Source organism: Vollenhovia emeryi, unplaced genomic scaffold, assembly GCF_000949405.1.
Source record: "Vollenhovia emeryi isolate VEMERY1.0 unplaced genomic scaffold, V.emery_V1.0 DF939124.1, whole genome shotgun sequence".
In the NCBI taxonomy this organism is placed as follows: Eukaryota; Metazoa; Arthropoda; class Insecta; order Hymenoptera; family Formicidae; genus Vollenhovia; species Vollenhovia emeryi.
The window spans coordinates 210,937-236,533 of record NW_011967242.1 but is presented as its reverse complement, the minus strand read 5'-3'; the positions used below and the strand labels follow the sequence as shown (position 1 = coordinate 236,533).

General features: G+C 37.1%; 1 protein-coding gene and 1 long non-coding RNA gene across 2 annotated transcripts in view; one reads left to right on the top strand and one right to left on the bottom strand.

The window, feature by feature from the left end:
• The window catches only part of LOC105569326, a 281,091-nt gene that overhangs the window by 227,828 nt on the left and 27,666 nt on the right, over positions 1–25,597 (top strand). The window contains exon 7 of the mRNA XM_012025691.1: positions 19,974–20,111. Within this exon, the coding sequence (XP_011881081.1) occupies positions 19,974–20,111 (138 nt within the window). The remainder of the gene's footprint in view (positions 1–19,973; positions 20,112–25,597) is intronic.
• On the bottom strand, positions 5,257–6,414 carry LOC105569325. Its single transcript, XR_001009496.1, has 3 exons — positions 5,989–6,414; positions 5,694–5,916; positions 5,257–5,584 (listed from the first exon to the last, which is right to left on the bottom strand). It is a non-coding gene; the product is annotated as an uncharacterized LOC105569325 (long non-coding RNA).

Sequence of the window (25,597 nt, the reverse complement as noted above, 5' to 3'; positions counted from 1 at the left end):
AGTTTGAAGTAATTACATTAGCTTTTCGACGATGGAATCATGCTGATATAAAATATGAATCTGAAGTCTAATACGCTATAGTCAGCGATGCGAAAAGGCTGTCAGAATGAAAGATCAGTCAACGTTAGGAACAGCAAAGTCACGACGATACTTGGACAGGTTCTCGTTTTCTATCAGTACAGTGAATATCGGAAACGATTTAGGTCGCTGACTCGAATCGAATCATAGGACTTGGAGGTTGAATCTGTCGAGTGGCGCCGACAGGATCTGTCGACGGTGTCATGACGGTTTCTGTACATGCCCTCGAATAATTACACACGAGTGAACAGACAGGATCTTCGCCCCCGATCTTCTTCCCTCTATCTTCTTCCTTTACTCTCGCAGTCCTAGCTTCTCCTTTCTCTGGTCCTCTCTTATTCTCTCTCTTTCTCGTTCACGCAATCACAGTCGTATTTATGTATATAATAGTAAGGTGCCGAGAAACTTGAGACTCTTTGACTTTCTTCCCAATCGAGTAGTTGAAATCCGTAAGTACGGCGCAGCAAGCGTGAATTTAATTCAATGTTGCCAGTTTTGAGGATTACAATGGTGTGTTCGTTGAAGCTCGAAAAACATCGAAACTTAAATCGATACTGCGTGAAAAGATAAAATCGTTACTAAATTTTTATACAATAGAAAGAAGTCGGTTTCTCCTATATTTCCGACGTTTTATATTTGATATTTTATGTTGTTGGTACTCTCTTTTAAAACGTACTACAAAACTCTTTTAAAAGAAGAGTCAGATTTCTATCAATTATATCGGATTTCTGAAAATAGGGTGCTAATCTGCCAGATATGGTACTTTTCTGCACACTATCAGACGTCGAATATTCTACGAGGAAGCGTGCCCTGTGCACGGATCACATTAGGAGTCCAATCGCAGCTGGGTGTAGCCAGCCACTTTTGGATGCATAATGCAGTCTCTCCAGTCTCCGGGCTGCCCTGTCCTCCATGGAAACCGCCTCATGCCGCAACCTATCCGTGTCGTGACCAGGCTGCGAACTAACAGCCGCGGCTTATATGCGCTCTTGCTCTTTATTGCACAAACCATTCCTGGGCTCGCTGCGATATCTCGAACCTACTCTGTACCTTCACCCACTACCTTTGGCGTTATCATAATATCGGTTTCATAATTTCTGCGATATGAATCCGATACAAGTTGAAGGCTCCCGTTAATATACAGCGCTGAAGAGAATTGTTTCCATTTTTTTTACATTATAATCACATAATTAAGAAATCTTACTTGGCTTAATTCGTTCGATACATTGCATTTTTAATATACTTATTAGTAGAATTTCGAGTAATTACCGAATAATATTATTCTTAATTGTGGAGTCTGATGTGTACACAGTAGGATAAAACTCATATCGGTTAATGGATATTTTGAAAATTGTATATATACAATGCGAAATGTGTTCCTTTCAATTACACTAAAATACATAGAACACTTAAAAATCATACAATTTGTTTAGCAGACGCTTTCATACGCGAAATTAATCCGTGCCTATCTATTTCACTATGTTTTCGGCCTCTCTCTCTCTCTCTTGTACTCTCCCTCCCCCCCCCCCCCCCCCCCCCCCACAGGTTAATACGAAGAATGGAAGCAGTAATGCGTGCATAGCTCGCACATCGATGGCGTACACGTCAGTCTTCATACTGTAATGTCGGCCGTCGATAGGACATGAGGATGAAAAATGACCAAAAGTTCCCTCCAGGCTGAACGATGCGGCAGGGTTGAGGGAGTACAGAGGGAGGTGCGCGAAAGAGAGGTGGGTTGTGAGTGCTATTGATTGCCCATCGCCATTGTTGCCGGCCGCGAGGACCAGAAAGGGTAGGAAATAATGCGATATTACCGAGCAGAAAGCGGTGATAAATTGATATCTAAACCGCGGCTTTTATGACACCAGTCGTCCCGTGAAATTTGCATTAAGCCACTCCTGTCAAAAGGGGCTCCAGCTTCCAGTTGCGAGACAAGGACAGTAAGTCAACATGAATTTTTCGACATGCCTGGTCGGCTGTAATTTCCGACCGTAAATATTTAGAGCTTCCAACGACGATAATTTCTATCAGCGAATGGCGTATAGAATTAATGACTTGTTTCGCAACTACGTAATTAATGCGAAATTTCTGTTGAAGCGAGAGATCTAGAAAATAAAGATAGCTGAGATTTTAACGCTATTAATGACAATTTGTCAGTAATAAAGGTCGGGACGGGATTCAAATCGAGGAAGCATCGCAGATTGATAAGGTGCCTCTTTGAAGAGATAGAAGGTGAATTAATCGATGTTGCTTTATTTTGTGGGTCGCCAGACACGAAAGAGGGTCTAATGGATCCGGCAAACCATCGTACTGTCCTCAAGCTCGTTTTATTCTATTACGCGAATTCATTCATCTTAGGTTCTTTTCATTTTCTAGAAAAGAACGCGTACTTTTACACATCTCGAGGCTTCCTATCTCAAGGAGATAAACGATGTTCACTGTCACGATTTGATATGGCACGTGTTCCTATTTCCTCCGACGTCCCAGTGATTTCATTGTCATTTTGACCAGCGATCTACATTTTCCTTCTCGTAGTGCAATTGTTCGTCACATCCATGAAAGTGAATTCTTGGAAACGATTTTATCTAACAAATTTTATAACACTTGTACCTAATTTTACTTTCGGATACATATTAATGTGGCGGTAATGAATTTATTAACAACTCTTACAATATTCATAGAATTTTAATATCGTATTGCATTGAGTAGAGAAAAAGCACAAGAGAGAGAGAATTTAATATTTTGCTACATTATTTTATTTGTGTCACATAATACATTTTGTTAAATCTCTAATATACAATGGTAACGGGCAATACGTGATATAAAAACTGAATTTTTATTAAAAGTTAATACTTTTGTTATTGTGCTGTAAAAGTTAACGACAAAATTGCGTTATCTATCATTACAGAGGAAAAATTCGTTCTGCGGCGGACAAGTCTTTGAGTACATTTGAAACTCTGTCCCATTCTCCAGTAACCACCTATAATTTTCATTCTCAAACAAAGCAACATGAAACTAATTCAAACACGAATTCTTTATTTAACAGCGAAACTCTCTCTCTCTCTCTTTTCCTCCTCCCCCTCCTCTCCTTCTCCCTCTCCTTTGCGCCCCTCCCCCTCTCTCCCTCTCGAATATCCGTTAAAATTGTAATAATATTGGTTGCAACTTTTACTGTTTAATTGTATAATACCGCAATGCGGAAGAAATTCTCCGATAATTTTGTCAACATTAAGAAAAAAAAAGAAATAACCAAAATTAAAAATTTTCTTGACATTCCGTGCGACGTTATAATTGTAAAATGTTTGCATTAAGTTTGAAATTTATGTATCAAGATCAGTGTAATTGAAATAAATTCGTTGAAATAACGTCAGTATTAATGAATGAGAAACATCAGATAGTTATCTTAATAATTTGGATATTTAGTTCAATGGTTAAAATTAAAATCCATAGCAAATATAATTGAGTGGATTATTTATGTTTGTGGTAGCCGGTGACGTTAACGTTTAATTCAAGCAATTTCATTTTTTTTTTTTAGTTTAACAGCATTTTTCCGTGTACATTTACCAATAATGTAACACTGCAATTTGTAAATCAAAGATATAAAAATGGATTGTGTCTACATATTTTATTCGCCCAAATAATTTACAAACATGCAATATCAAACGAAGCCTTGGACCATGTGCAATTTCAACCTAAATTTGATATATTTTACACTTGACAATACGACAATGAGACTGTTAATCGCGAATGAGTGTCTGATTGCGGTGTCTTGTAGGTAATATATACGCGAGAACCAATTTTGCTCGTGAATTCCAAACAACGTGTCGTATACACGACGTCGTTTCAATCACAAGGAAATCGCGGAGCAGCGGGGTGATGCGAGAGGCTCCAATTACAAGGAGATTGCGAGACACGAAGTGGGAAGAAACGGTGCGGCGCGTGCTCGAGCACGCGCAACTCACCGAGGATATAATCCACGGACGAGACGCATTCTTCACGTTCGAAAGTGTTAGCAGGCACTCAGCCTGCGAAGACGTGAATGCCGGGAAAAAAAAGAAAGATTCTTGAGTATGCTCAACTACAACAGGCTTGGCTTGAAGCTCATAACGTTGCCATCGTAAAGAATTATACCGAGAGTTGTACTTACTGAAAATGACGATTTTTATCGACAACGTTCTCAAAATGTATATTTGCTCGATCTCATTATTTGATAGTTTCTATTTTATAAATTATATGGGTATGTGGGGGAAGGGGAGGGGAATTCTTGAAGTTTCAAATGTACTTCTAAGCAACTAAAAATTTAATTTTATTCTAAAACAAATTTGTCCCGTTATTTCGTAAAAAAAAGTTTGGCCAAACGTTCAGAAGTATGAAAATTTCAACGCTTATCACGAATTTTATAGAAAACGTTTTGTCGACGCCTAATGCTTCAACCAGTGGTTAAGAAATGTTGTTAAATAATGTAGAAAGCGAACATTCTCTTAAAGATATACTAAAATCGTTCGAGAACAACGAAAGGATGTCGGTAGCAGTTAGTCAAACCATCCCCTCATGCCAATATCGATGTTTACACACAGAACCGACGTTTATTGCGAGCCGGTTCTCTCTATAAAGTTACAGCCAAGATAAAAATCATCTATTACTGTTATCGACAATTATTTCGCGATTGTCGTCTTTGTTCCTAACATTCATCGTGCGAGCTCTACATAGAAAAGATTGTAATTTAAAAAGACGCAAAGCAATAAATGTGTTAATCCAATTTAGAAATAATAAAAATTCAAATGGACTCGAATGAAAGGTGTTAAAATTATAGATATATTATTTTTAATAAAGCACGCGTAACATACACACGCGCAATATTATTTGAGATACTAAAATTCATGAATACGAGTATGAATATACTTAAATTAAACTAGAAAACATAATAATGAAGCTATTGACCGTCTAAAATATAATATAATTGTATTATTGTTCTTGAGTAGATAATTTAACGAAATATTGCATATTCATGAACTTTAGTAATATCCAATTGGTATCGTCGGAAGAGGCCAAATATTGAATGTTTGAAAAAATCAATTAGAAAGTGATCCCAGAAAGAGAAAGCAATATCTGTGAAAAGGCGACGAAAGGGTGTGGATAGGTTAATTCTTGAAAGAGACTACTCCGACTATGGTAAGCTTACGTAATACCTATCTCGTTTTTATTTTAACGAAATTCTTTTGCTCTACTCGCACATTCTCTTTGCACGTTTTTCTTCCAAACTAGCGTACTATCAGCTTTCCTTATCCTCCAACGAGCTCGTCTCTTCCTCCTCGGCCATATCGTTCTGGTGAACGGCGAGAGCGACTCTTGACCCGGGCTAAATTGCACCATTAATTGTACCCTGCGCGCGTACTATGCAACTGTGTTGAGTGCAATAAGCCGTCCTTGGCCCAGATACCGATTCTTGGAGACAGTTGGGTACATCGCGCAGATGTCGAGATTGTTGTTTATTTCGCATCGTTTGCTGAAAGGAGCCGACATAATAAATTGATTGTTCCAATTTATAAGGCTCAACGTTGCAATGTTGTAACTACTTTAGTTTTTTATAAAAAGAATATATATATATATATTACTTGACACCTATCTGTATTACAGAGCTTGATCAAGCTTATTACGAGAATGTACGCTTGGCCAAGGATACAATGTTCAACTGGTTCAGAACAGTCGACTTTACAAGATCCCCCATTATCGACAATATCGTAACAGCTGGCTGCAGCAGCTGCCTACGCCATTGATTCGCATCGTACAGCGAGGAGGATGCGGAATCTATGAGCAAGCTGTGTGGTGCTGCCCGTCCTAACGAAGGCTTGCACATATATAACGCTATTCCGAGATATTTATGATCCGTCTTGTAGCAATTTACTTTACCTCCGTCTCCGCGGCGCGGCGGCGAGTGTTTCCGTCTTGCCTCCTATTCCATTTACTGTGCCGCGCCGCGCCGCACGCTCTCACCTGTAAACATGATGGTGCTCCTCCGGAACACCCGCGCCAAAGTGCAACGGTGTCCCCGCACTCCTCGCAGTCGTGCATTCATACATACGCAGCACGTGAATTGAACCGGCCACGCGTGCGCAGGCGACGAACGTGCGTCGCACCCTTGATAATCGTCATACAAACCAATTGGATGTGCACCACACGTTCGACGCACCACACGCGCCACACATGCACAATTCAGCTAACCCGTGTCGATGAAATATCCATTCGCGCATGATCGTACGTCCGTCGTCGTGTCTGAGTTTATCAGTCACTGAGCGCACACGCTTGGTTATTCGCTCACCTGTACCTCTCATCGCGATTCGCACGGCTTGGTCGGGCGAACGCGTTGGCAGAAATATGTTGGTGAACTAAAGAGATATGATCCGACATTCGTCCGATTTAATGGATTAAATTCATTTTCTTGCAACCTCACTCACGCAAGCTATTTTGTTTCAGACATTTTGATACATTATTTTTAAATATACTTCAACATTACATACATATAGAAAACGCTTTTCACTTAACGTGTCAAGGATAAATAGATGTTTCAAATAAACGTTTACGGAAAAACGCACTAGAAACACAATTTTGCTGCATTAAGCAAAGGTTTGTTGTCCTAATACAATAAGCACAGTAGCAAAGTATTAGCTATCACAACTATAATAAATATTACCTGTCCAGATTTTACAACTGAAATTTAGTTACCACACGCAGGCTTTAGCTACGGCAGCTACATTTGTTTCCGTCTGTTCTTAAATTATAGATTGAGAGATCTGTTTTCTACTCTTTCTTGTTTGCACTTTCATGCCTCTCGTTGGAATTTTCAACTATCTTCAACTAATTGCAAGAACCGGAAGAGACCACACTCGTTCTAAATCCTAAATAAACACGCGATCGTTAACATCTTACCTGATTTTTAATTATTAATTTGATCTCTGTACGAATAATATTCTCCAATGATATACGCACGAGCATATATCCGTTAAATCTCTTTCTACGACTTCCGTCAACTTCTCCATCTCTCTCATAACCCTGTCACCTCATTTGGCTCTCTCGAATTTGCCATTTCGACTGAGGCGCCGCGTTGGTAGGACATCCCGACGGCTTAGTCCCGAAATGAACTTGGCGCTCTTGAATGTTCATCCCGCTGAAACCACTCGCGACTATCTTTGTCCGCTTGCCACGGCTTCCATTTCAGTACAGGCGCCAATTTAAGAAGCTTATAAAAGAAGAGTGCATTCTGACCATGCAATGCAAATTTTCCGAGCGCCAAGAAAATTGCACTTCCTTTAAGTTGGTGCATCGAGTTCGTTGCTTTGATAAAAATCGCTTTGCCTCTCCTCTTTTCAAGCGAATATTAATCTTAAATCTATATTAAACTAGACTTAATTATGTATGTCGTCATTGATCATTTCTTTCAGGGTATGCAAGTAAAGCCGTTACCGTTGCAAGTTACTTTTTTGCTAACGGACTGATAACGACGTTACTTTTTGTCTTTTGTAACTGTAACAGTAACAAAGTAACTTTCCCATTTCTCATTTCTTTTTAATATACAGACGTAGACCAAGTATCCTAAAACTAGTGTTTCCATCCTATTTCAAACTCGCGCGTGCGCGATTTTTAGAAATTTTATTAAATTACTGTTTAGATAAGTAAAAGCAACATTAGAACCGAAAATAATAAATACAATCGCCAGTTAAAATTTTTGCTGAAATCAAACCGCTGCAAAATTTCTTTAAAAGAAGGAAATACACGCGAAAGCTAGGTCGCAACTCATAACTGTTGCAATCTATCACAAATCTCAAATTCATTCGCCAAACTTGAACGTCGAACGAAAATCCTCTCGCTACTCTCTTTTCCTAGCCGTTACTCAGCTTTCAGAACAGTGTTTCGCTAGCATAACCGTATGTAATTTGTTTGTGTATGTACGTTCAGACGAGTTTTCTGCGTCCGCACCCATTTCGTTTCTCCCGGTAGTTTCGGCGCCTGCACAATCGTGGCGGTGAAACTTTCTCGGCTGGCACAATGCCATCCTCATAGTGGACAGTATTCGCATATGTTTATGCTGACGACGATTTTCGGACAATGCTAGTAACAACTCGTTCTTCGTCACGTTTCTCCTCGCCTCTGCAAAATGAATTTTTCTTGTTACGCAATATTTTTTAAATATAAACAATGGAGCGATGACGCATCACGGTCAATTTAAAGTTTTCTTATTGCAACGCTAGTAGATGGATATTCTCGTATGATTCGGAAACAAATTACAATCTATTTAATTACAAAACACACATGAGAAGTGCGGAGTAAAATAATCATAATGAGGATATTGTGTTACCAATTTCGAAAAACGTAAAATAAATCAATGCAGATTAACACCGCAAAATATAATGATTGCGATGGAAAGACGATTATTAGAAATAATTGCGTGTTTTCCATAGATTTCATTTCATCGTGACATGTTTGTGAGGAAACGTTAACAAATATAGTTACGGAAATAAAGAGGAGAGTAGCAGGAAATGACACTTAAATCCGTGCTTTCGGAAGGGTATGTTGCCAACTCGGAATTTAAATCCCGCCGTTTAACCGGCTTTCTCTATCTTCTTGTCCACGCTTATGATCTCGAAATAGAACGAGAGACTTGAGGAGTTCACATAGAGAACACGTTCGCGTATGTACGGATTAAATATTTTAATTATTTTCATAATACCTACGAATAACCTGAGGATATAAATGAAATTTCATACATTTGCGCAACTGTGCAAATATATTATACGTATACGAGATTGTATTTGTCGATTCTGAGAAAACTTATAATTAGTACAGGTCAGAATCCTGACTAACTCTTTGTTCAAGATTACTGATAAAGGAATTATTAGTTTTTGACGATTTGATCAAGATTTATTTATATTAACGTTACATAGAATAAATTTATATGTGCATATTTTATATAAAATTTATAATGAAAGAAATTATATAACCATATTACTTAGTTTGAATAATAATGCATATATTAATAACTTGTGTGTGAAATGTAATACATTATCATGTTTTTGCCATTATGTAAATTTTGTAATTTAATAATATGTATTGTAATCTGAAGCATATACGAATATCATTTCGACAGAAACATTCGTAATTTAAGAAAAAAAACTTACGTTCTATCTTATCTCATTTTCCAAAAACGTTGATTTTGCAGAAGAAGCTTCAGAAAAGCTTCCGAGTTTTAAATGATGAACAGCATTTTATAATCTCCTATCAATAATGAATGGTGAAGGAGGAAATCATGTGGCACGTTCTCCATTCGATCCTAACTGGCCGCGCCGTAAATCCACGGAATCGAATTAACGTCTTGACGTCTCCGATTGATTTCTGCGACGCGTCGAATACTCGATCCGTCGGAAATCATTCGCCACGCTAGTTCGTGAAAGGAAGGAAGGATACGTGTGCAGAGACCAAGAGCTTTTAACGTCCTGAAACTCTATTAAGATAGCGAGAGTCACTCTGGATCGCGACTCTACGACCTTTCCACCAGACGGCTGAACGTATACGTGTACATACATACATATATATCTTGATAGCATAGATACATACTTACAATTAGCTATCTATAATATATACATCAAAGTCGACGAATGCAAATTTGCGTTGGTACTTGACAAATCTTGATTTACTAAAGTTAGTATCCATGTAATGTTATATACATAGAGGAACGTCCCCTATTATGAGATAGGATCCTAATACGGGATAGAGGGGTTTCCGCTAAATTAATAGGCATCATTCCACCATGAATTTATTGCCCTTGAAGCGAAAAAAAAGATTTGTGATTGAATTTGCGTGTTGAGAACCTGCTATCTCATATTAGAAACCTATTTCATAACATAACAATACTTTCCTCTATATTGCAAAATGTTTTAACAAAAAGAATCCTAATTTTTATTACATATATATTAAACTAATTAATTTCTTAAAGGAAAATTTGCGCGTTTGACTCGGAAAACTGTGTAGACATTTGCCTTGAACTTTAACTCCTTAATTCATAGCTGCTACTGCACGATTTCGCATATCGCGACTTACGGCACGATGGAAGTGCCATTCTTCGGAGGCGACGGATATTATCCGACTGAAGCAGTTTCGTATCTGTCTCCAACGAGCGGACGACAAGACGAACGTCTCTCGGCTCTGTCCTGAATTCGCAATGCGATAAACGCACAACACGTAAACCGGGAAATGTATACCGGAATCCATTAATACGGCCGCAATATGTTTTCCAAGTTTCTCATTACAAGCGGTGCAACTTGGAAAGCTTTAAAAGTAATATAAAAGTGAAATAACAACGCCGCCTTCCGCTTGACAATGTACTTACAAACATTCTTAATGTATTGTATTGTAAATATGAGATTGGAGATGCTTTTTACAATTATTATCTTTTGACAGTTTGACTTGTAACGATCAAAGTGTTCTTGTTTCAATACCTTCGCATTGCGAATGTCTTAATGTCAATTACCAATCTTTGCATATTTTTAAGCAAACCCATGAGCAATGTAATACGAGTACATGTTAATTCCGTTAATGCGAGACTTTGAACACCGTATGTATATTATTACAAATAATTATCTCATGCGCAATGGTGCATAAAATGCTAGTAAAGTACTTGAAACACAATACCGAGTGAAGACGAGGTACGAACGCATAGCGCGACAGAGGGTTGAGATGAATCAAGGAAGAAAGCGGGGAGGAGTCGGCAGAACATATGAGAGGGTGGGTACTCGTCGAGGGTAGATAAAGGGAGTAATTTTCGCGGGTACACAAGCTGTAATTATTAATGAAACGGATGGCACGGCGTTGTACTCGGTCGCATTCGAGCTCAGCAGTCGACTTTCTCGTCTTCGGTAACACGATGTGAAGCTTTCCGGCTCCATCTCTACACAAGACTCACGTTTATAAGGACTCATTTTTCATTTCGCGTGTCCGTTGGAATAATACACCACCGAGGTTGCTCTATCGTGCTCACTTAAGGGGCGTCGCCATTTCTTACTCTTATTCCCGTCGTTCTTACTTTAATCCGCGTCTGCGAAAGTATTCTCGCACCATGACTCGGCAGTTTTACTGTAATTGTCTGTTTTTCAAACCGCGATCACCACGATAGAATGTTCGTAATGTGAAATTTCATGATCCTCCTAAAATGAGCTGCGGAATTTCAACAACGCGATGAATCATTCCTTACGAAACTTTCTAATTGATCTATAAATCATACAACTTTTATAAATTGCACGGTACGCACGCAGTTTTTGGGAGATTGTATTTTTAACTTTTGTCACATAAATTTTACCTTCCATTTTATTACAATTCAAGTTACACGAATTAATTTCATTGGATAGGACATCCGCTTTTGGAAATTAAATTCAGCGAGACGCTACCAGACATATTTTGACAGATGGAACTAATTCTAGAGAGTACGTAGCATCGTAATTACAAAGCTTACGTGCGAATCTGTCGTTCCCAGGAATATATGACTTCTATAATAATCTCTTTCATCTTAGGTTATTTCATTAGAGAAATACTGCTCTTTTCTAGCTTATCGTTTACGACAAACCATTTTTCATTTCACATCTCACAAAATATTTATTCCTTTATTTTAGATTTTTGCCTGAGAGAAAGAGAAAGGGAGGGTGTGTGTGGAATAAAATCATTTTCATTTCAAATCTATTATTAAACACTGTGTGTGTATGTGTGTGCGCGCGCGCACATATACTATATGTATTGTATAATTAAGTATTTAATCCTTATATTATACAACAATCGTGCTACTAATACGTTAAGCACCAATTCTGTTTACCTTTTTCTTGACGCCACGTTAGAGAAAAATTATTATTATTTTAACAAGTTCAAATTCAATAACACTTAACAATTACAATGGAAAAAAAACTTAATGACATTTAGTAACTTTTATAAAGAACATATTTCTGTGATTTACGGAAAGTGACGAACTCGTCGGAGTAAGATGATTCACGGAACATTTTACATAATATACTCGATGTCGTCCGTTTATTTCTCGAGTCATGAGACTTTATCCTTAAATGTAGCTTTGAAACTAAAAGAAGTATGAGAGTCTCTTGTATCGTGGACGTTAAGTAAATTAATGCGCACCATCTTTACCGTCTAGAGTCGAGGCTGGCAATGGGTGGGAGATGCGAGGTAATAAATATACCAAGCAACTAAACGTTGCTACCGAACCGAGCTACTAGAAACTTGAGACAAAACAAATGAATGCAGTAGTAACTATGTGAATCCTATTCTACTAGTTGTGTGATGATGGAACATATATAAAAAACAAACTCGCATATGAATAATTTCCTTCCCCCTAGACGCTCAGTGATTTCATGAAAAGTTGTTATAATTTCAAACAGGTCCTCTACACAGGCTGTTTGATAAAACCAGCTTTTTAACTTTATTTTATGAGTTTGATGTACAATGTAATGTGTGCCGTGCAGTACGAATTAAATTGTAATGAAAAAATCATTGTAACCAAAAACCAATTACATTTATGGCATAGTATATGAAAATACTTTCACAGGAAACGCGAGTAATGTAATACCCGTTGGAGTGTTGGGAGGATTAACGTAAAACGATCTTGAGAACGGAGTGAAGGGCCGGTAACGCCCTTCTTACTGCCTGCACCAAGTAAATTCCAGTTTGCGCGTGCATTATCTCGACTGCTTAACGATAAATATTTCACGCCAGTTTCGCTCCACACTCGCACGGTACATTGAAAAGCCATTATGCTTGGTCTTATCCTTTCTCTTTCTCTCATATGTATCCATCCTATGTTCGCAATTTACGCACCACTGCATTCTGTCGATGCACAGTAGCTACGCTAATCCACATTACCACCAAATTTGCTGCCTCCTTCATGATCGTTAGTCCTCAACCAAGTAGATAATTATTGCGATCAAAAATTTTCTGCGAACAATCACGAAAAGAAACTTTCTTTCTGTGAAATGTATTTCGGATATGTCGGAGAAAAACAAAGATTATAATTGGAATAATTTCCATGAATTTTAATTTCAAGAGAAATCCACGCATACTTGCTACATATTATTTCTATCAAATATTGAAATCACCAAAGTTATATTCTAATCTTGTTTACATGTTTAATTACAAGTAAAAGTGAATACATTAATCTTGAAATCGTTTAATTTGTCGAATAATTTTGGTACAGATTTTCATTTAGTTGTTGCAGCATCATACACATAATATGTAGATATACACATGCTATTCCGAAAAACTGAAATGCTGGCTGGAATTCCAATTCTGCCACTGCAAATGGACTACGCTTTGTTACTCGCTGGACCATCATGATGCTGAATAAGTGATTACACTTTTGGCAGCAATAGTGCTGCCGCAAGAGAAAGCTTAACGTTGATGGTTAATATTTTTTTCCATGTTTTTGTCATACAATGTTAGTTTAGCATTACTTCTTTAAATTTATCTATCTGTAAATGAAATACGATATTGCATATCAATTATATTCATTATTTACAAAACTCAATTTAATTACAATTAGTTTATAAAGCTGTGTTAAAAATTGTATGTTAAAACAGAGCGGCAAAAAACCTTTGATCGTTTATTTCCTGAAATTCTTTCTTGTTATTACAAAGTTTCCAATCTTTATTGAAGAAGAGCTAAAGATAGTTGGCGTGTTTACAAAATAAACATTTTCTAGAGAGAACATTTTCTTGAGACGCAGGACTGCATAAAAATCTGGCCGCACTTGCGATCAAGTCTCAAGTACTTTCCGTTGAAACGTTCCTTATCATTATTATCGCTTAATTACACGTGCGACTACCGTTGCGCGAGTTCGGGACTTAGGGTTGAAATTTATGCGAGTGATTCGCGACGGTACTCTTCGCTCGAGTTCTCTTGCAGCGCGTCGCCCGCGGAGATGCAATTTTGAAGGCAATTTAACTTGAGCCACAGGAGCAAGCGTAAGCTATGGGCAAATGTTTACTGTGAAAATCGTTATAGTCCTTCCGAAAGCTTCCGGATCGTGCTCTCACGAGTGCGCGCGCTCTCTCTCTCTCCTCCCCCCCCCCCTCCCTCCTTTCTCCTTTTCTCCCTTCCTTCTCTCTCGGGGAACGAAAATGTCTCATACATGTTGGCTACCTAATCCTTCTATTCGCCTTTTACTCTTGGTCTGTTTATCGGAATCTTTTCATCTGGAAGGTTTTTCCTTACGCAGTTTCTTGTTGTTACAACGTAAACGATTATGCCAATATTTTACAATAGTCAATATAGACAACCATCGAAATGAGCAGCTTTTATTGTAGTTCTTCTTTCGGTTGGAAACTATGATATATTTGTAGTGCTGTAAATAATAAATTTGAAACTCAAATTTGTGTGTACAGTGTATGAACCAATTTGCAAACGCATCTAATATGCGCATGTAACATGATGCTTATATTATTACGTATTACGCAAGTTTAGAGTTGCTGTTTTTAAACTAAAATTATGTAACTGAAGTTTCTCTTATTCCAGAGGACAATATTAGATATTTATGTGGCGCAAGTTCTGCAGACCATTACCATCAATAATAAAAGAATGCAGATGTCATCTCTTTTCTGAAACATAAGATGTTACACATTAATTAAGCTCGAAAAGAAATATTTCAAGACAAACATATTTCTCTTGAATACGAATAAAAGATAAGAAGAGAGATACATAAAAAATGTTAATTAACATTTTGTGGCCAAACAATTATTATAAATATAAATAAATAGTAGCTAATCGAGTCGTTTCTGAAGCTTTTACACATTGTAAATCTCTGATGTCAAAAAATTAAATTAATATAAATTTATTATTTGATATTAAAGAAATCAATACGCATGATTGCATAATCGTCGGACAACACAAATACGTTTCTATAACAATAATTACTCGAAATATATACATATCTCACTTTTATTCTGCATATATATTATTTATGTGCAGTGTTGTAACTAGGGCAGGGCAACCGGGGCCCACGCCAGAGGCGCAAGCCCCGAGGCGGCACAATTAGAGGGCAATGTTTTGTACCTAGGTTTGGTACCTATTTTATCTTAAGTACCTTTGTGATTAATATGGCTTTCAATAATTTATGTTGAACATTTTGTGCAATAAAGTGTATATATTTTTTAATCTTTAATGATACCTAAATATGTTTTCATCTGAAAACCTTTATTTACTATTGTTATTATTTAATTTGGGGGCGCAAAATTAGATGCGTTTGTCCTGGGCGCCAACATTCCTAGTTACGACACTGTTCATGTGTCATTATTTACATATAGCACCTAAATAATATATCGAAATTAAATTTTGATACGGACTACACATTGTTTATGCAATTTAGCGTAACTATTTTTGTTTAAAGAAAAACATAATATATTGACCTTCTATTTCCGTTTATTCTTTACATGTATATATTGGTATACCAGAGACTAATAACTTTTACTCAATTAATGTGACTAATTGACTGAAATGTAATTGTTTCTTCTTTCAATGATTATGATGTCTTATTATTTAACCAATATATGTAATGTTTGTTCAACTATTCCGTATTATAAGCGAAATATCTTATCTTTTGTCAGAACACGTATTGGGCTTCCTTAAATAATGGAGAAATTCCTGAGTTTCTCTCGTAATAACAGCCAAGCATTCCGACTCTGTAATATCGCTCTTCCTCTCAGCACCTCCTACACTACCTTACGTTTTACTCGCCTTTACTGTAGCACCTTCGCGTCTTTTGTCAGTACCCTCAGTACTTTCGCGAGTACGCGCGTACCCACCTTCTTCACTTCCCATCATGATAAAGCCTTTTGAACCAGGTTTACGAGAACGAGTCTTGACAAAGCATACAAAATATCGTTTTCCTAGCTTAAACACTTCGGTATATTAAATAATCAATAATGTCGTATTTTCCAAACTCTTCCTGTGCGCTCCTTCCACTTTTTATTCTTTAATGTTTACCTCGTTATTCAGTGAATAAAATACTTGCGCGGTCAAAATAAGGCTGCGTGTATGTGCATGAAATAAAATGCGACGCGTCTCTCGTATACGTTCCACAGCTCACGACGTAAACGAGATTTACGGCACCACCTTCTCATTCGCGCCAAATATTGAACCGTCTAAAACAATAAAAACGAGATTTATGATGTACGATAAATTAACCATTTCTACGTTCATGTCACCTCACTAGGAAAACTCTTGCGTATACTCTTAGAAAATATATGACGGAAACCTGCGCTTTATCCTGCCAAAAAAGAAAATGTAAGAATATAAAATTCATGGCATTTCCAATCTTCAGATTCCTTCCCCAACACGATACTTTGTACAATATTTACAGACCTATAAAATAGATATACACTAGATATATTGCCCCAAACATCTTAACGATGTGCTTCATTTTATTCTCATTGCAATGTGTAGACGATCTTTACATATTATACAATTTCATTTTTATCACAAGATGACGTAAGAGTGCATTTCTCATTTCTACTACTCAAATCTATTCAATCATATTCTTCTTATACATGTATACACGAAGAATTACACAAGTATACATATATGCTGCTGCTACGTGTGTGTGTGTTTAGCAATTTACGAAATTTACAATTAATATTGTACATGGAAATATTCTGAAAAGCTGAATTGCTTGAAAATATTCGTTCACAGTAGTTCTAATCAACGAATAATCAGACATCACAAGATATTATAAGATATAGATGAGTAATTAGATTATAAATTAACAGATTAGCAGTCTACATAATTATAAATAATAAACAATTAAATTGTGATATTTATTAAGTACAATCGTGTATGTGAAAGAAACTTTTTAAATTTGGGTTATCAAAGATTTATCTAAATCCCTTAGAATGACATACATATGTATACAGCTAGAGACAATTTAGATATTTTTTATTAATACGATCATACAGTGCCTGTATTTATATTTAAAAAAAAACGTATTTGTTCTTAAGAAAAATTATCTATAATACGTATTTTTTTACATGAATGAAAACAAGTAATAACAAAAGTTGAAAGGAAATGGTAACTTTTCTACTCTCAAACGATTATGGACAATGATGAAGTATCCTCGTAGTTTTCTATTATTCATGAATGTCATAAATCATGATTAATAATGTATCGCAAACTTTTATTGCTACCTACTTTTTTATCATTTGTTTACTATCTTCAACTAAATACGAAACTCCCAATTGACTATTCACCAAGCTATTCTCTTTAGATATCGAAATCCTTTGTCCATCTGTTCGCGCTGCATTTTATTTCGCACAAGTCTTCTTTGCATTTTCAACTTCCTCACGAATTCTCTGAACGGCCTTAGTTGCTCTTTTATGGTGCACTTTACGGTCTTTGGGAAGAAATTCAGTTTTAGAAGAATTCTAGGGCGTACCGGTGATTGTACGAAGCACTATCCTTCTTTACCCTTCCGCTCTTTCTCATCGATAAAACTGGCACGGGTGAAATGATTTGCACTGATAAAAAATGTCGCGAAAAAGCTGCTTTCATTATGTCTTATTTCAAAAAGTTCTTCTAGGAAATTCGAAAATTGGAGGTAAGGTGGAAATTAGATAATCAAATGAGAAAATGTAATAAAGTGATTGTACGGCTATAAGAATTATTGTTTCGTAACGTAAAGATCTAAATAATTTCTGCAAATAATTATTTAGATCTTTATGACGCAATTCAATTCAACAGCAAGGATATACAAATAAAATGTAAAATTTATTACGGAAACCCCAAAGTGGATTTATACTTTCAATTTATAAAATTAATCGAAAAATGGAGATTACTTTTTTACTCGTCATTCTATTAATACCAATTATAAAAGTTACAATATAACATAAAGCGACGGAAGGAAGTGTAAAAATGTAAATACAAAATATTGAATTATAAATGAAAAGTGCTTTATATTAAGTTTAAATTATATAACTTTTTCTAAGACATAACATAACATAAAACTATAATGGAATTTAGTTAAAATTGAACTGACAGTCCGAAACTTATTACAGAATCTAACGAGAACGCCTATATATTGCATCCGCAAGATCGATCAAGAGACGGGAATTACTTTCCCTTTAATCACCGTTCTATCGGCTATGAAAATAAAAATGCTGCGGTCGCAGCGAACTGCCTCTCGGGAGAATTTCTGCCTCGCACACACTTTGGCTACTTTTTTTCCTTGAGCCGCACGGAAGCGAATCGGTTCGGAAGTGTTCGGAAAGGTGAGAGGAACGGTGGCGTACGCGCGCGCTTCAGAGTAAGGTGTCCTTATAAAGAGCGGTCGTAAAGTGCTGAACGTCGCTTAAAGGGTCGTCTTCGGGCCACTATTACTTCGAGAAGAGCACTTTGCGCTATTACCAATACACGAAACATGACGACGGGAAATAGAGTCGAAGGGCGGAGACACTAGCTACCTTCAAGTCTGATCTCACCTCCAGAGCTCGCCTAACGAAAAATCTTCTTATTCCCTGTTATTCGCGATCCGCCTGTTTTACCCATAATGCCTCCGCACTTGGGCGTACAAAGGCGCACCATTAAGAACACCATATAATATTATTCCACTAGAGCGTGAGGTTTAGTGAGTCTTAAACCTTAAAGCATTTTAATGCGAGAATTTATTTGATAAAGAGTAAACTTTTCTTCACTCTCGTCAACACTCGCTGCTTTGGCTTGGAAAACATATTTATTGTAACATTAAGATTTTGTTTTTCCTGTCAAATATATAACACACACAAGAGTTGATCTTTCCTATAGTCTTGATTAGGGTCGGTTCCATCCTCCTCTCCGGTTAAATTTCAGTGTTTTATTGGAATTGGACCAATCGCATTTATCGTAAGTAGCGAATTGATCGGAAATGATAGAACCGGCCCTTAGAGTTGTATTATAAAACATGATGAACATGATACATTATGAAATCTATCGTCGAAATTGGTTTGAAAAATAGAAATATGAGAGTGGTGCCTTAACATGTCAACGAATTTTGAGATCGATAGTCACGGTTGAAAAAAAATGAATCAATCTTACTTAGGCAACAATACCGTATATTTTGCCTCTCGAGACACGCCTGGGTAGATTATTCAAAAATTATTACTTGTCACTGAGAACGTGCATCGACTGGATGCTACGTGAAAGTTTTCGCAATGTTTCGCCCTTATCCAGGACGCGGATGGCAGGCGATCAATCCTGATGTCGGAAACTCGAAGAGTTCTATCACGTTGGCGAAATTGATTTAAAGACCGCGTCGTAATCCTTCCGTTGAGAAAACCGCCGTCGAGTAGCGGGACTTGCATTAATGTGGAATAGGCAAAGTCGAGTTCTCTATATAATGTTGTCGCGCGCACATTTCCCCAGTGCATACAAATTGCTTTGTCTTGGCGGCTATTTTTCTCGCCTCGACCAGAACGATCGAGGCAAATACGTTCGGCGGAATTTCCCTTTACGACCATCCTTTACACCATCTAATCCTCCTCGTAAAAGCCAGCGGCAAGGGTGCAGCTTCGTTTGCTATAGAATGCCGCAAGGAAGAGTTGGAGAAAAGCTTCAAGACGTTACGAATAAAAGGAAGGATCTCGCTGAGGTGAAATTGAGACGAGATTTCAGCACGGATTTCGGCGGGAAACAAATCGGCCACTGTCGCGTTATCGAGCTCCCAGTGGCGGCATAAATTCGACAGATCGCTCATCGCAGCAATACAATTATTTCCAAACGGATCTATAGCATAACGAACAATATTTTCAGCATACTCTTATCTTATTTGCTGCGATAACCAACGAATGGATATTTTTCAATATCATTGAAAAATAAATCTCTTTATTTTTCAGAGCTTACCACAAACACCAGCTGGTGGTGCTGGTGGAAAAGCAAGTGCGAGTGGTACCGGTTCAAGCGCTGGAATGGTCAATGGTGCTGGTGTCGATCATGAAAATATCCGGGATGGTGCTGGCATAGATACGGAGCTTGTAAGTATACAATCATCATAGTTACATTTTTTATTTTTATTAATTGTACTTCTCGTTACATATATATATTCAATACACATTGCGCACTCAATAAATTACACGTAAAGTTGTTGGTGCACAATGCCGGTTAGACAATTATTCACACTTTCTTATAATGTATTTCTAAAACTTGATTTGACAAGTACCTTTAATTGTTGGTTAGAGGTGGTTGGGTTAACGAGTTTCAGCAGGCAAAATACCATCGTCCAGTAACGAAATGAAAGTAGAACAAACCGTTTCCTACCTTTGTCGATAACTCGGAAAAGTTTCTCGTAAGTGTGTCACCGCGACAAAAGTTTTATCATGGCAAAAGAACCGACCAACAAGGCACCATTGTTTATTTCGTTCTACTTGAGCTTGAGCGAACCCCTTTATTGCCATGTACCAGGTAGGGATCGCAGGACCAGTCAGAGCGAAGAAAGAAAAAGAGTAAAAAGAACTCGCACCGACATGTCATGGGAAATCATTGTATATCGTGATACGCACGGCTTAAGTTATTCACGGAAACGTTACATGCAAATTTTTATTTAGCATTATACGTGCCAACACGCCGCATGTATTTTAATCTTGGCTTTTTCTCAGATTAATAAAAGTTAATGGAAATTCTTCCTGAATTTACGTCAGATAACAAAAGCGTTAATAAAAGCGGAATCACGCGTTGGCAGTGATATTAAATAGCTGTATAAGTTTCTTGCTCACTTTTTGTCATAAAGGGAGAGATAATCCGTGCGTGAGAGGATTAAGGAATACTATGTTCTCGTGCATAAGTTAAAAGGGAAAAGGAAAGGGAAACAGCAAGATTCCGGAAAGTATGCAATACGGGATCTAACCAGACAGTAGAAGCTAGCTGGAATTCAGGAATTAAGCGATTACTTCCGAAGTTAACCATTGTTCCCGGCAGTCCATCAATCCGCCTCTCCGACGATTCTCCCTGCCGTTTTTTCGCACGTCGATCCATTCGTACGGAATTAAAACCGTTATCTGCGTCCCTCCACCCGCTTCACCGAGTTCCGAAAAGCAGAGGGATGGGCAGTAAAGACTGGATGAGGGTTGAAATCCATGGGCGAACGTCGAACAAAAGGGATGCGAATAGAGTTAGAATCGACTGGTCATCCGCGGACTCTGCGATCTAATCATGTATATGAATGTATAATATTCACCGATATACATATTTATCGCTATTATTATATTTGTTTTTTTTATAATAATATATCTTACATTTCCTTACATTTTTTACCATTTAAATTTTTAACATTTTGCTATTTCAACACGTACACACACACACACACCTCTCTCTTTAGGCATAAGTAAGATTGTAGGAGATTGTAACCCTAATTATTATCTATATTGATTTTTACGTAAAATGAAAAATTATTGTATATTGAATACAATATTGTGAAGAAAATATTTATACAAAAGTATTTTTGTCTTAATTTTTGTATACCATTACTAAATAGTTGTAATTTTGAATTGCGAATCTCAATTTTGCACATTTTAATTATTGAATTGTATTATTTGAAGAAATATTATACATACGAGTACATCAGAGTACGCAGCTGATATCTTTTTAAACGTAACGTATACGTGTAAATAACGAAGCTATCTTTGCGAAATCTAAATAAATTGCCAGGTCGATATTACTCGTCTAGCTTTATGGATATTTTCATCAAACTTCCGCAAAAGCTCACGCCTACCGTGATTGTTCATCCCGAAATGTCGGCGCTACGATAGGCGTCAACAATTTTTTCATCGCTTTCCCCATTTTCTCCGCTGCTCTTCCTCTTTTCCACCTCGGACGAATTTTTTTGCAATTTTTTCGGTGTCTATCGATTTACATGCGCCAGCAAAATCGACAATGCTTACGTCGTTTGCCGCGCTCGTCTAGCAGTTTATAATCGAAAAGCGGTGGGGTACGAGTTTCGGTGGGACGGCAGGCCAGATGAAGTCGGGCACGTTTTATTGTGCTCACTACGACTCGTTGTTCTGTTTTCTGGATGTTCCAATATATCGAAGCGTCTCGCCTCTCGTGGCCATCTTTACGTATTTGCGTATTCATCTCTGCACGCTCATATGACAGAAGTGAAATTGGAAACGCGGTATACTGAGATCTGCAATATTTATATCTCGCATATTCTCATGTCGATATACGTAACATGTAACGTTCAGAAATCGCAACGCATTTTTCTTCATGCTTTCTTTCAAGTAAACAAAAAAACGATATACCTGTGCATTACTACACGTACTTAAAGTAAAAGTACACATGCAAAATTTGAAAAGAAAGAGTTGAAAGTGATGTAGATATTTTACACATCTGTATCTCTATAGAGGAAAGTCCTTTAACATGAGATAGAATTCTAATACGAGATAGCAGGGTTTCAATACCCAAATACACATTTATAAAAAATTACTGAAAATTTGAATGTATGCTATTCTTTTATAATATGTGCAAGCATAAAATGTTTTATGTCTTTGATATTCTAAAAGTTTTGATTTTCTAAAAACGAATTAATGTTCCTAGGGTTAATCATCCTTTAAATCGAAACTCTTTTGCTCTTTTTCCCGATCGACGGATCTCGAGAGCACATTTAAGGACGACATGGACGAATCACGAGCGTAAAGGTCTATTCTGCGTGTCTTGTAGCAATTCTCTGTAGCAAAGAAACCAATTCCGTTGCCATTATGCCACCAATTTATTTTCTGTCTTACCCCAGGTTATACTAATCTTGAAATCTCTCACAGAAGTAAGCAGTATTGCTAAAGTTGTATCTAACAATAAATGAAATAATTATTCGTAAATATCTAACGTGGCTGTTTAAATTTCGCACACATCCCAATTTTATTTTAATTCGGGAAGAAGGTGAAGACAGGGAAGGGAGAAAAATTATCATTATTAATTACATTTGTGCTGACCAAGTTGAGGAATCTCACCAAGATGCGTACAATACATCTGCTAATGCGGATTGTTCCGGCGCTCGCATATTTGCTTAATTAAAAAGTAGATTAGTGAAATGTCTGGCTAAAGTTGCAAGCAACAATACGCGTAGTGTATCGTGATTATGTAAATTTCTTTAATTTCTCCCGAGCCATCTGCGACGAGCGTTAATGTCGCGTAATAAAAGAACCGAGTTGTGGAGAAGAGTACTTCTTATACTGCTTGCATTCAAATTTTTTTAACCGCAACACATTAACATTTCTTTAACTAAGTAAGTAAGTGTTCCGCAACTACAGGCTGATGGACATTCAGAGTATTGCGAAAAAATATAATCTACGTGGTGTAAGTATACATATAAAGTGATGGAATGAACTTAATATTTGAACCAGTAACAACAACTATATACATTCTTACAATTAGATATCATTTTTTTCCTTAAATTTTCTTCTCTTCCAATAACTCTTGAGATTTTTTGTAACCAAGTTACGAAGAGAAAAGTGTAGAACCTAAAAATATATTAATATACAGGATGAGTCACAACATTTGTGCCAGAGCTCGTGAGAAGGACGGATCGAGATGAACAGAAAAGTCCTGAACCATTTGCAATTTTCGCAATAGTTAACGAGTAATTAATTATCAAAAATCGTCGTCTTTGCCCTGCCCACTGTCCAATTCGAGCGCGTGGCGAGATGTGACCGCACGGCGATCGATATTGCCAGGCGAGAGTGGGGACGCGAGACGCGGGAGCGGCGACGTAAGCTCGCCGGCAACGGCCAGTGGGCAGGGCAAAGACGACGATTTTTGATAATTAATTACTCGTTAACTATTGCGAAAATTGCAAATGGTTCAGGACTTTTCTGTTCATCTCGATCCGTTCTACCTTCTCACGAGCTCTGGCACAAATATTGTGACTCACCCTGTATTGTATATATTTTTTTACAAACGCTTTACTTTATAAGAATGTCAGCAAATTGATTTACCTATCAAAATATATACAGTTCTACTGGTTGTTTTATAAAGTTTTGTATTAAAAAATGATATTTTATGTAAATATACATATATTTACAATAATATATTTTTCTAACATAGCACTAATTCACTTAGCATTGTACGCTATGCTTGGCCGAATATTGGCATTATAGATTGACCCGACATGTTGACCAATACTTGCCCATCATTGGCATTCACTGTTGGACCGAAGTTATCATTCCAGAGAAATTCCATTACTGGACCAGTCACGGGTTTATTTATTGGTAGTTTGGCAACCAGGTTTGGGCCAGAAACGGGCCGTTAGTAAAATCTTATATGGGTAAATACATAAAACCGCAGGTGGCCTATAGACGAAACAAGTAGAAAAGTGCATTTGTTGAAGCGCGACAAAGAAATACGTGGAGGATGAAAAGGATAGAGATGGAAGGAAAAAAAGAGGGCCTAGCACGGTATAATAAAGAAACGCTCGGTAGCGCGAGGGCTTTGAATTCACAACTCTCCCCTCTGCTTCCTCCGTTATTTTCTATCTGCCCAGCATTGTGCATTTTTCTTTGCCTATATCATGAAAAACGTTGGTAAAACGTTTCATACTTGCATTCACAAGTGGTCGCGAATCCGCTTTATTAAACTTTTTAAGCGCTGAGGAATTACACGCATTATAACGCGGATAACATTTGATAGAAACGATAAATTAATTAATGAAGGACATATTTTTTATTCAGATAGAAATAAGAGATGAAAAGCAGAACACACTAACTTTTTAGGAGAAAGAACATTGAAATATGATAACTGTGCGCGCATATAATATGACGCAGACATGCGATCTAGCTACGAAAAGTTCTTTCACTGTTAACGTTATGCAAATATTGTAATATTGTCCAATTAAAAACTGTTGTGTTTATATATAAATATCTCTAGCAAGAAGGTCACGTTTTAATTTGTGAAATATAGAACATCGTTTTATGTTTCGAGTTAAAAATTATTATGATATACAAAACCATCTCGCAGCGTGCAATTTCTGCAGAATAAGATCATGTTCCCTTTCTTTTGATCGATGGAGCTTCCAACTATTTTGAGTCCTATGTCTTGAGACTATCGGATTATTCCATAAGACGGTTTACATTCTGCAGTCACTGCAAGGGATAACATTTCAGCGATGTAATACTATGCTAAATACGCTTCGTAACGCTCACATAATCCCAGGATATCCAGATCTTGGATAAGAAGAATGTTACATTGCCGGGGAGACAAGGCTTTTGTTGCAAGTAATATGCTTGAATCATAAATCAAAGAAGTAAGCCATTTATAAACTCGTCCTCATTTCATATTCTGTTCACATTATTTCAACATTCTCCTAGTTTGAAGAAACTAATAACTTTTATAATTCTTTATTTTATCATTCTTTTGTTCGACATACTCGTATGTAACGCATCTGTACATATATGTATAACACCACTGGTACCAATTATTCGGACAATTTTTTCTTCTGATTTTTCTACAAAATCAATTTTCTTTTCATACGATA